Raw genomic sequence first — 12,260 nt, 5'->3', positions numbered from 1 at the left:
AAAAAATTAGCATTGAATTGATATGTCAGAAACTTTTGTCGGTACTTGATAATATACATTAAATTTATTACAAATTTTAATGATTTTCTTTAAAGGGATTTTAAACAACAATTATCATATGTTAAAATTAATTTTTAATTTTTTAAAATCATTGTTGACAATCTCAATGGTTAATCAACATATATAAATATTGTTTGGTTTTAATGTAATATTATAAAAGAAAATGTTCAAGCTGCTATAAGGAGAAATTATTATAATTATTGTTTCTTTTATTTGACTTGAGAATAAAGTGTTTAATTCCACTGAGATCTTGTTGAGTACGACCTATTTGATTAATACAATGTGTGTCCATATTTGCGGCTTTCTGCTAATCTTTTTTTTCAAAATTCTTATATATCCACGTACTAAGTTGATATACATATGATCTGTTGATTATTGTCAATTTGTCATTATAAATAAAAGAAATATTAATTAAGTTAACTATTTTATTCAATTCATCAACCTTTATTTGGTCCTTTCACGTGGGCATACCACTTTCTTGCTTTCCTTGCACCAATACCAAAATCTCTTTTTATAAAAAAGAAAAAAAGATACTGCTATAAACTAAAATTGTATTATGTTGACTATAATAATATTGGGTCAAATTGTTATATTTATTTTTAACAAATTTAGATCTAGACCCCTAAGTTTTAAGTCACTATTAATAATAAATATTGCATGTGTTTCCATATGGGTGTGACAATGGTATCTCATAATTTCTGTATTTTAAAATTTATTAATTTTTTATTAAATAAATTGATGGTATTCTAGTTATGAGATTCAGTAACTTAAACTCGTGGCCATCTTTTGTGCTTGTTTTTGGATTTTGCATGTCAAATAATTCTTATTTAAAAGCTTATTAGTTGCATAAAAGTTTCAGCAAAATATGTTTCTTGACTAATCCCATTGGGCAGTAGAATATTATAATCTTTATAGAATATAATAATAATTATTATTATTTCTTAAAAAATAAATATTTCCATTGAATATATTCGTTTGAGGTCCAATCAGAAAGGACATTGGAGTTTGGACATGGCCTTGGACTTGGTGATCGAAATTAATAAAATAAAATATAAATACCTATTTATTCTTTAAAACTTAGACGATTTTACAGTTTCAAGAACCACCTTTGATCAATGATAAATACTCTAAAATAATGCTCTTTCCTTAACATTAAGATCCAAGGTTCGGGTTTCTCTATGTGGCTGGGTAAGTTCATTTTCGTATTTTTTGTGTTGGACTGTTATTGAATTTTATATGGTGGCCTTTGAGCTTTAATTATCGGTTACTTCTAATTGGGCTTTATACACTTTCTTCTATTATAAAAATATTTAAAGATGATGAATACATTAATTGTGATTTGTGTACACTAATGATATCAATAAAATGAAATATTGTTAGACACATTGCTTTTAGTGTTTGTGTACATACAACGTGCATTTTTTCTTTTTTTATAGAAAACTGAAATTTAAATGTTTTTTTCATCAGTATGATGGAGAGTCAAACCCTACACTTCATATATCTTCTAAAAAGTTTTTCCTATAAAGATAACTTTCCTTAACTCATTATTTAAGCTCAAATACTATCATATTTATGTTTTGTATTGAAAAAATAAATCTAAATTTCAATTATTTTTTTGCTGCTATAATCATAAGTAAGGTGTTAAAGCATTATTTCCTCCACTCTAGGATATCAGAATTGGAGTTGCTTAATCTAATATTAATAAATTTTACTATAACTTAAAAAATTACTTTTTAGCAAATTTTTATTAAAATATTATTCCTTCTTATCTTATTTCCTTCATAAAACTCACTTACCGATTATAAAGATGTCTCTAATTATAACAAAACTAATAAAATCTCATACTAACCAAATTTTAGTATAAAAAATTTAATATATATATGAGTGTGTGTGTGTGTGTGTGTATTTGCATTTGTATTTGTATTTGTATATGTATATGCATATGTATATGTATGTATGTATTACTAAATGAGAAATTTATTAAGGGACATTATCATTGCACCACCTTTATTTTGCCTTATGTTTATCCAACCATTACAAAATTTTACCATGTACTTTCCACCACATTTCTTTTTGCATTTGTATCAACTAGCCATTTTTGTATTAATACTATTAAATAATTTTAATAAAATGATAATTTTACCCCCAAATAAATTAAAAGATCATTTTATTTTATAAAAGTTTTAAAAATAAAAAATATAATAATAAAAATATCCCTAAATTTAATAAAAATAAATCCCAAAATTAGAATTTTTATTTTTAATAAAATTATAATTATAAAAATAATTGCAAAAGTTTGGGATTTAATAAAAATCCCCTAAATTATTAAAATTTTAGGATTTATTCTTTTAAGAAAGAAATTCAGTTATTTTAATAAAATTTTGCAAAATTATAAAATTTTAATAAATAAATTCATTTATTTTTATTAAAATTTTGTAAAATTATAATTTTTAATAAAAATAATTATTAAAATTTTGTAAAAACTAAATTTAGTAAAAATAAGTTGAGCATCTCTATTTGGGATTTATTTTTTTTATTAAATTTAGGGATATTTTTATGATCATAATTTTTAATTTTAAAAATTTTTATGAGATAAAATAGTATTTTAATTTATTTGGGAGTAAAATTATTTAATAGTGTTAAAACAAAAGTGACTAATTGATACAAATATAAAAAAAATAATAAAAAATATATATTAAAATTTTATAATAATTAAATAAACATAAAATAAAATAAAAGTAGCGCAATGATAATTTACCATTAATTAATACTACCCAGTCTACACTTACAAGAAACATGAAAAGGACAAAAAGGTGTGGTGGGGACTGCAGAAGCGAAGTGACCAAACTACCCTTGGTAGAATTCATTGGATGATGAAACTAAGCGGATACAAAATGATGGAGGGCAAATGGTTCGGATTGTCCCGACTTGAATCCCGAAATTTATTTTAATAGAAATCTACATATATGTGGCTTCTAAAGTTTCAATTTAATGCATATAAATCTTGTGTTTATTTCATCACCCCAATTTGACTGAGAAATCTTTAAATTAAACTAAAGTAAATCGATTCCGGTTGTGTTTGATTTGAACTTCCCGATCCGGACCGTTATCGGTTCGGATTTGGGCCCAGCCCGAACCGAAAATCGAAATGGACAATCTCAGTGGCTCAACCTCACACTTCAATTCTGTCAATTAAAGTCAAAATTCGGATACAAATTCGTTAAATCCTATAAATGAGATCCGGCGACTCTTACAATGCGGAAAAAGCCAAAAAAAGGTGTTATTGCGTGGGCCCCCCCCCCCCCCCCCCCCCCCCCCCCCCAAAAAAAAACAAATGAAAGAAGAGTATTTCCAGCTGAGTCTCCTCCATGCTGTCCCTCCTATTTGAGTGCGCGCACACTCACAACTACAAACACAGAGTGGCACGCACTTGCGTTTCTGTTAACTACATTCTCACTTCGGATTCGGAATCGAAACGAAACGTTTTTTTTTTCCTTTTCCTTTAGAGTGAGGAGGAGCCTGTTTCGTTAACGTTTTAGAATTTTTTTTCATAACGATGGCGGCGGAGAAATGGGTACTGATGGTGACGGCGCAGACGCCGACGAACATAGCTGTGATAAAGTACTGGGGGAAGCGAGACGAAACCCTAATTTTGCCTGTCAATGATAGCATCAGCGTCACCCTTGATCCCGATCACCTCTGTACTACCACGACCGTTGCCGTCAGTCCTAGCTTTGACCAAGATCGTATGTGGCTCAATGGCAAAGTATAATTTTTACGCTATATTTACTATTTTTTCGACATTTTTTATTTTATTTAAAACATTTCGGAAATTGTGATAATTTAAAAATTTAAATTAAATTAAATTAACTTTTTTTAAAAAATTTTTTGCTCGGTAACTTAATATGGATCTTAGCTTGTAGATTAACACTGTGATTGCTGATTAGCGTAGGAAATTTCTCTTGGAGGGGGAAGGTACCAGAATTGTTTGAAGGAAATTCGGAGTCGTGCTTGTGATGTTGAGGACAAGGAGAAAGGGATCAAGATTGAGAAGAAGGACTGGCAGAAATTGCATTTACACATTGCTTCGTTTAACAATTTTCCGACGGCCGCTGGATTGGCTTCCTCTGCTGCTGGTTTTGCCTGCCTTGGTAATATTGTTGATTTTATTAACCAAATGCTATCTATTTATTGATTTATAAGCTTTTGTTTCAAAAGAAAGTTTTTAGGGATTATCGTGGTATATTGTTCTTTTCTTTTTCTTTTTTGGGTTTTATGCAGTTTTTTCACTGGCTAAGCTGATGAATTTGAAAGAAAATCAGAGCCAGCTTTCTGCTATAGCTAGGTAATTAGTATGTCTGGTTTAATTGGCATAACTTTTCTTCTTTCGAGTTGCTTGATCTGAAATGATATTTGTGTGTATTTGATCTTGTATCATCATAGCATCCATATAACAGAGAATCAAGAATGCTAGTGGTTCATATATATATTTTCCTTTTTCTGATCCAGGCAAGGTTCAGGCAGTGCTTGTCGTAGTCTGTTTGGTGGATTTGTCAAGTGGATAATGGGAAAAGTATGTTATATATATATGTATATATAGCTATGTTCAGTCCTGCTTTTGAGGTTTATTTTCACGTAGCTAATGTTAGTGCCTTCTCAACATCTCCAGGAAGGAAATGGAAGTGACAGCCTTGCAGTTCAACTTGTTGATGAAGAGCACTGGAATGATCTTGTTATTATTATTGCTGTGGTATGTACTTATGATCTTGTTATTGTTATTGCTTTTAGTGCTGTAATTTATTTATCTTTTCTAAAATACGAACAGCCATAGCATTTTTTAAGTGGTTTTAGGTTGTTCTGTTCCCCTCTTCAAATTGCATTTTTTGATTGCATTCTGAAGTGTTTACTTGATTCACTGGTAGAAAGCTTTTGAATTTATTATGTGGATCATCCAGCGATAGCTGTACTTTATTTTCTTAGAAACTGAGACACAGTGAACTTTAATGGACCCCTAAATGTAGGTTATGTTGATCCTAATGTGTTGGACCAACACTGCAACTGACCATGATTCAAGTTAGATATGTGCAGTCAATTTATTATTGCTATTCTGTCTTGTTTTGACCTATTGATTTGATGAGGTTGCTAAGTGTTTGCTGCAAGAACAGCTTCAAATACAATATTTTTACAAAATATTTAATGTTGTAATTCGTAATAATGCTATTGATTTGATGAGGTTGCTAAGTGTTTGCTGCAACTACAGCTTCAAATATAATATTTTTACAAAATATTTAATGTTATAATTCGTAATAAGCAGTTCATGTGGAACCTTTTCTGTTATGGTTCTTCTGTGCCCCTTTAACTTTGTGCTCTTATTTTATTTTTTTCGTTTAAGGTGAGTTCACGGCAGAAGGAAACAAGTAGCACCACAGGAATGCGTGAGAGTGTTGAAACAAGTTTGCTTTTACAACATAGAGCAAAGGTACAATTTCTCATCCTGAGTGATTGTCTTGAAGATATTGGCAGTTGCTACAACAACTGAGGTATTTGGTTCTAAGAAGTGTCAGGCTCATTTCTTGTAATCATTCGAGATAATGATATAATGAAATTTCCAGGTGTTCTTGGTGGGAAAGTTTTCTGCAAATTTATTTTTTTATTTTTTTATTTTTTTATTTTGGTCCTTTTTCTTGAGGCCATTTTTTCTTTTAACTTAATTATTTATCGAACTTTTAGTTTGTTTCAAAAGTGTTTTATTGTCTGTGATGATTTCTTTTGTGCTTTGGACCATAATATAGGAAGTTGTGCCAAAACGGATAGTACAAATGGAAGAAGCCATCCAAAATCATGATTTTTCGTCTTTTGCACAATTGACCTGTGCTGATAGTAATCAATTTCATGCGGTTTGCTTGGATACATCTCCCCCAATATTTTACATGAATGATACATCCCACAGGTAAGTCCTAATGTATGTTTGTTTGTTTATTCGCTTATTCATCTTCTTCATCACTTTGGTTGATTATTGATTTGCAAACTTGTTTCAGAATTATCAGCTATGTTGAAAGATGGAATCGTTCCGTGGGATCACCTCAGGTTTGTTCATTTTTTGCAACGTTATCTGGGAGGTGTTATGAATTCTGTCATTTAAAACATATTTTTGTTCTGTCTATTTTGAGTGCTTCCGCCAGAGAAAATTCTTATATATCCTTTCCCTGAAAGTTGCCTCATATGGCTTTCTCATTCTATCTCAATTTGTTTTCAATAATGAATTTGTACCTCTGTGGCTAATACTTTCCCACCCAATCAGAAGAGAAGATAGTAAGTTGATGTTGAATTAGAAAATCATTTTCTGGGATTGGATTGAGCTCTCTCACGTAAGTCCAAGATTTGAGTTGAGTGATTATGCCCTTTGGCATGTATCAAGTGGTCAAGGGTTTATTCCCCCTTGGGGCCACCTACTCTGGATATAATATCTCGTTATTGTTGTCATGGATACTGAGATGATAGGATCTGGTAATAGCCCTCAATTTCACACTTTGTTAACTCCCAAGAAAGGCTAGGGGTCTTGAGATTGAAAGAAAAAGAGAGTTGAGCTCGCCCGCCTGGCCCATCATCAACATAATGTTAATATACTAGCTTCACTATCATTTTTCATTTTGTTTCCTCTGTATAGATATTAGATAAGTAGTTATATAGAAATCCAGTGCTGGAAAATTGATATGTGCTCGAAATTATGCTGGTTATTGAAATATTTTGACTTAGACAAAATAAATCTTATAGGTGGCATATACTTTTGATGCTGGGCCTAATGCTGTTCTGATCGCTCGTAATAGAAAGATTGCTACCGAATTGCTTCAGAGGCTACTTTTCTTTTTCCCACCAAACTCAGAAACAGACCTGAACAGGTAATTGGTATTTGGTTGTTAAAGTCTTGAGAGAATACAGCACTGTTCTTTAACAGTACAAGATACATTAAAGGGATTTGGGTGCATCATCCTTTTGGATAACTTATTTCAGTGTATTTTCTTCTAATCATTTGCGTTTTCATTTACTTTTCTTATGTCTAGTTATGTTCTTGGTGATAAATCAATCCTACGTGATGCTGGTATTGATGGGATGAAAGATATAGAAGCTTTGCCACTACCTCCTGAAATTAACAACATATCAGCGCAGAAATATTCAGGGGATGTCAATTATTTTATCTGTACAAGACCAGGTGGAGGTCCTGTTTTGCTTTCTGATGACAGTAAGGCTCTTCTCAACCCCAAAAGTGGTTTGCCTAAGGAAGCTTAGAGTAGATTAATTTTCACTTTGCTTATTCTCCAGCAAGTCAAATATTTCCATGAACCTCAAGTATTTCATTCAGATGATCATTACAACTTAAATGGAGGTTTCCTTGAAGCGAATTTCTGAACTTTCCTTCCGAATTTATAGTTGTTTTTGTAATTTATTTCCTTTCCCCTTTAATCCATTGGGGGATCACGGACTCGTCCTCTTTGAAACAAATAATGAATAAGTTGTTCATCATTCCTGGCTGTATGTTTCCATTTTCTTTATGTGAGCATTATTTTGAAGCTTAAAAATAGCAAAAAAAAAAAAAAACTATTTGCAAATCACCTTAAAAGTTTCGAATTATTTTCTTTTTTTTTCTGTTCAATAGCACGACAGAATGATTGCATCAATTATTTGTTAAAAAAAAAAAAAAGAGGCTTGCAATAGAAGGTATCATGCTCCAATTTTCTGTAGAGTTTGACTGTATTATCAGAGAATGGCAGATGATTTTATCCGGGAAAAAAATTCACTGTAGCTTATGTATTCACAAAATTAATATATATATATATTCAAGTAAATGGTCATTAAGGAAAAACAAACTTGTAATGCAGAAAAAAATTGAACATTGTGTGGACAGTCATGCATATTGTGGATGAATTGACTAGCAGCGCCAACTCACACGGAAATTCTCGTGATGGCAGTTCCATTGTTATGAATTTGATCATATTCCTCGTATGCCCTTTGGCTATTTATACAAGAAGACTTTATAGTTTGCAATATATTCTTTTTATCATCTCAAACGAAAAGTCCAACAAAAAAATGGATTCAGATCTTGAAAACTATTTTCGAGAACTTCAAAACGTAAGGAATGCAAGAGACAGATAATTTTTATCGTGTTCGAAGAAACAGAAACAGAGAGATTTTCAGAGAAGCGAGGAGGGAAGAGGAGCACGAGCAGCAAGCATTCAATGAAGCAAGGGCTGCAAGGATTGCTGCTGAAGAAGAGCTAGCTGAAATTGCTCAACAGTTGCTTGCAGCTACGACCATTGAGGTCGGGTCAGTCGCTGAAGCAGAAGTAGCCATCGCGTTTAAGAATGGCAATGGCTGGAATGGCACCATTGTGCCATTAACGAGTCTCAGTGGCGAAGAAAAGCAAGACTTGAAAAGGAAAGTCTCGGAGAAATTTGGCTATGTCTTAGAAGATGCCGAACCAGCTGCTGATACTGATGGTGGTGCTGCTGCCAGTGGTGATGAGGATCAGTGAAGCTGCTTGAAGCCTTTTCTTCTGTTATCGGTTTTGTGTTTTTGTTTTTATTTAGAATTGTGTTGTTGTAATATGCAGAGAAGGGTTTTTACCATTTCCCTTTAAATAAGTTCATTTTAATCAACATGTATTGTTGTTTGTACTAATTACTTTATCTGTTATTGTACTTTCTTTAGACATTTTCATTTGTTAATAAAATATCTCTCTTTAACTCTTGTCTTTAAAAAAAAAAAGGGTAGTAAACAACAATTAATCAATGTCATTTTCTCAATGAGGTGGATCGATCGAGTTCATTGGAACTTGGAAGTCCAATTGTTCAGAAATTCTTGAAAATGCCATCGAACTTGAGAAAGTGATTGTTAGTTCTACTTGTGCAAGCCTTTTGGATCCTTTTGGAAGCATGAGGAAACTGAGGTTAAAATGGCAGCAAGAGAGTTGCGCATCAAGTCGTTGAACTAGTAATCAGTTACCATCCGTGTAACCATGCTTTTCTTTTTGTAGGTTCAGCTCAGTTCAATGCAAGGGAAACCAAAGTACAATACTTAAAAATTGTTTTACTTGACTATGAATAATAATTTGAATGTTTGCTCTTACATCACTTAAGAGGAAAAAGAAAATAAATGGATTGGCACCTAATAGGCTAGTTAAGTCATGATAATGTTACTTTCTCACCAAGTAATAGTGCTTTTATGATAGCCTCGGTCATCCCATCAGCGTCTGCAATCAAGTGTCCAGAACCTGGTATTTCATGATAGCGAATCCATGGAAGTTTTTTGGAAATGTATCGTTGCAGGATTACAGGTACAAGCCTATCTTCATCACCTTGCCATAGATGGACGGAGCCTTCACTATTAGGAAAAGGGTTCTCCAGGTCCATAGGATCGAATTCCCAAGTCCCAAATCCTATCATCATGTCACGAAATAGAGACTCGTGTACACCTTGCTGAATTACCTGTGCCTGCAGAATATATATAGGAGCAACTCAGCTTCTTGTACATTAAGTTATGACATTTTAAGAACACTTTTTCCTTGTATAGATAACATGCATCGCAACATCATTTAGATCGACTAGTAATTAAAGGTTCAGAAACTTTTCCGTTGAAGATGGATACTGCAGATGAATTCATTTCTAAATTCTAGGTTTTATCCTAGGGTCGATTCTTTAATCAATGGCCAGGCATAAATTGTACCCTGTTGATTTGTCTCACAGCCAGCTTAGGCATAAGTTGTACATCTTGGGCAGAAAAAATCTCAGGCCTACGAGCTACAACAGCAGATGGAGGAAATAATTTTTGAGTATTCCACCAGTAGGCAAGCCATGGAGCATAGTGAGCGACTCGCAGAGCCCATTGATCCTGTGGCAATTGTAGGTAGTATGCTTCTTTGGTTAAGTTGGCAGGAAAGCCAGGCCACCAGTAGTTAATCACTGGAGCGATTAGTGCTGCTCCAGTTAGCCTGTACGCAAAGCAAAAATCCAGCTTACAAAAATCAGCACCAGATTCTAATACAAAAATAAAAAAACAAGTAGTTTGTACTCAAATAAAATCCATATTGCATATAAATTGTTTAAAAAATGAAACTTCATACTGATAGGTTGTGATTCAATTGCATTTTTGCTTGTTCTTTGACTCAGGTTCTTTATTAATATCGTCCTATTTTATTCTTAACATAGCCGAAAAGGCAGAAGATCTCCAGCAATACCAGTGTTGTTATCAGGGCAATTTAAGCACAATCCATTTGCTTATACTCTATTACCTGTGAGGGATGTACTTGAGGCAGCTCCAAACCACCTGGCCGCCCATAGAAAACCCAACAACATAGAATTTGGATCCGAGTCCTAACTCATCAGCAAGCTCTTCGATATCCAGTGCCAAACTTTTCCTTGTTCGTTTTGGATCGGGGTCACTTTCACCATACCCTGGTCTGTCAAATGACACAATGTATATCCCCAATTCATCAACAACTTCCTGAAATGATATGCAAGCAAGCACCGTGAAGTTAAGTGAACCAACACAACCATTGAACAAATGAAAATTCAAATGCAACAATGAAGTTGGATATTCAATTGAGTTGAGGAATTTCAAGTACTGGTGAGAGGTTTGCTGCAATAGCAGCATCATGTCTAGAAGAGCCAAAACCATGAACAAAGATAATCTTATATTTGGCCAATTCTTTAGACACGCCATGCTCCTTGTAAGCCAAATGCCTCCCATCCCTCAGCTTGATTCTAGGTGCTGTAATGGCAGGGCCACCAGGGGAGCCACAAACATTGGGAGGCGGAGGGCGAGTAGCTTGATACGCCCATGCCACAAACCCAATCAACAATATCACTGTAATTTCCCGGATCATTCCTAGAATGAAGAATTTATAATTCAATTAGAACAATATCACTGATTGATTGATCATGTATAAGAAAAATCCTAGCTATTTTGGTTTAAACTTAACACGTGGTTGCTATACTCACAACAACAATGAGAGAACTACAAAACAAAATCTTCACAAAACAAATATAAAGCAAAACTTTACTGATTTTATTCCATCTTAATCAAAATTTAAGACCTCGTATGACTTTGAATCTGAAAATTAGCATCACATGCTAAAGATTCTCAAAATGGACTCCGTGGGCAGTAGTGACGATTATGATGTTAAACAAACATATAAACCTCTCTGGAATGTTAATCCAAAATTAACTTAAATTCACAAACCAATATTCTAAATGAACAAAATTAACACAGTTGTTACCAAAATCAAGTGTATTGCTGATAAAAATAGCAACAATAATAAGAAGAAGAAGTGAGAGAGAACCTGAAAGAAACTGAAAAAACTGCTGCTGCTGAGGAAGATAATATCTTTATGCTTCTTAGAGAGACTGTGTTGTATGCTTTGAATAAATATATTTATAAACATAAAGTGGCTGAATTTTAGTCATCAACAAACCAACCCCAAAATTTATTTGTCAAAAACTTTCTATAATTTGAAAAATTGGAATTATATATACACTGCCAAAGGCTTACGCTAAACCAGCAGAATTCATACAAATAGCAAAAGCCCCACAGGATAAAATGCTGCTGCTACTTTGCAGAGGTTGTATGGTTCAGCAAAAACCACAGCTAGAAATAATAATAATAATAATGATAATACAAATGGAATTTACAGTTGCGTTAATAATATTAGTTATGAAAATTATTAGCCACCCAATTGGATAGAGGTTATTATGTAATTAAACTGTAGATTTAATGACTTTGCTGATCAACAACCGGGTCTAGGTGAATTAATATAATATGTCTTGTATGGTATTTGTAATTTTCATATGACGATAATAAAATAATTTCTAGGAAAAAGCTCGGGAGACAAAGCCGAAAGCAAAACATCATCATGTTGAAAGTTGAAACATTGACTCGTAAAATAATAGCCATTGCCTATTGAAAATAAGTTTCCAACTTTTTCTAACAAATCTGATTTTGATTTCACTCGCCATGCATAGATAGGTATGAGAAATTTTACCGTGACAAGTTTATTTTTAGCTAGGATGGAAAATTTCACTCACTCGCGAATAAGGGCCGTGAACGCAAAATACATTTACCGTCAGTTGATTTAGATTTACCCCATTTGCCAAATCAGACATTAATTTATATCAATAAAAGTTAAAAATATTTGGGGGCTGGTGATT

At 32.9% G+C, this 12,260-nt stretch overlaps 2 protein-coding genes across 2 annotated transcripts; one reads left to right on the top strand and one right to left on the bottom strand.

Annotated features, from left to right (window-relative positions):
• The first annotated feature begins 3,415 nt into the window (after positions 1–3,415).
• On the top strand, positions 3,416–7,581 carry LOC18051300 (diphosphomevalonate decarboxylase MVD2, peroxisomal). Its single transcript, XM_006445650.2, has 10 exons — positions 3,416–3,826; positions 4,013–4,211; positions 4,342–4,405; positions 4,570–4,633; positions 4,730–4,810; positions 5,453–5,539; positions 5,853–6,010; positions 6,099–6,147; positions 6,835–6,959; positions 7,122–7,581. The coding sequence occupies exons 1-10, from the start codon at positions 3,617–3,619 to the stop codon at positions 7,345–7,347; spliced, it is 1,263 nt and encodes a 420-aa protein (XP_006445713.1). The 5' UTR covers positions 3,416–3,616; the 3' UTR covers positions 7,348–7,581.
• A 1,548-nt stretch (positions 7,582–9,129) lies between these two features.
• LOC18051298 lies at positions 9,130–11,702 on the bottom strand. The gene is made up of 5 exons (XM_006445648.2): positions 11,396–11,702; positions 10,679–10,941; positions 10,346–10,557; positions 9,781–10,045; positions 9,130–9,548 (listed from the first exon to the last, which is right to left on the bottom strand). Exons 2-5 carry the CDS (start codon positions 10,937–10,939, stop codon positions 9,240–9,242), a joined length of 1,047 nt encoding a protein of 348 aa, XP_006445711.1. The 5' UTR covers positions 10,940–10,941; positions 11,396–11,702; the 3' UTR covers positions 9,130–9,239.
• Between the last annotated feature and the right edge of the window lie 558 nt (positions 11,703–12,260).

The sequence above is a fragment of the Citrus clementina genome, unplaced genomic scaffold, assembly GCF_000493195.1.
Source record: "Citrus clementina cultivar Clemenules unplaced genomic scaffold, Citrus_clementina_v1.0 scaffold_2, whole genome shotgun sequence".
Classification (NCBI taxonomy): Eukaryota; Viridiplantae; Streptophyta; class Magnoliopsida; order Sapindales; family Rutaceae; genus Citrus; species Citrus x clementina.
The sequence above is the reverse complement of the archived record's forward strand: the minus strand, read 5'-3'. Positions and strand labels throughout refer to the sequence as shown.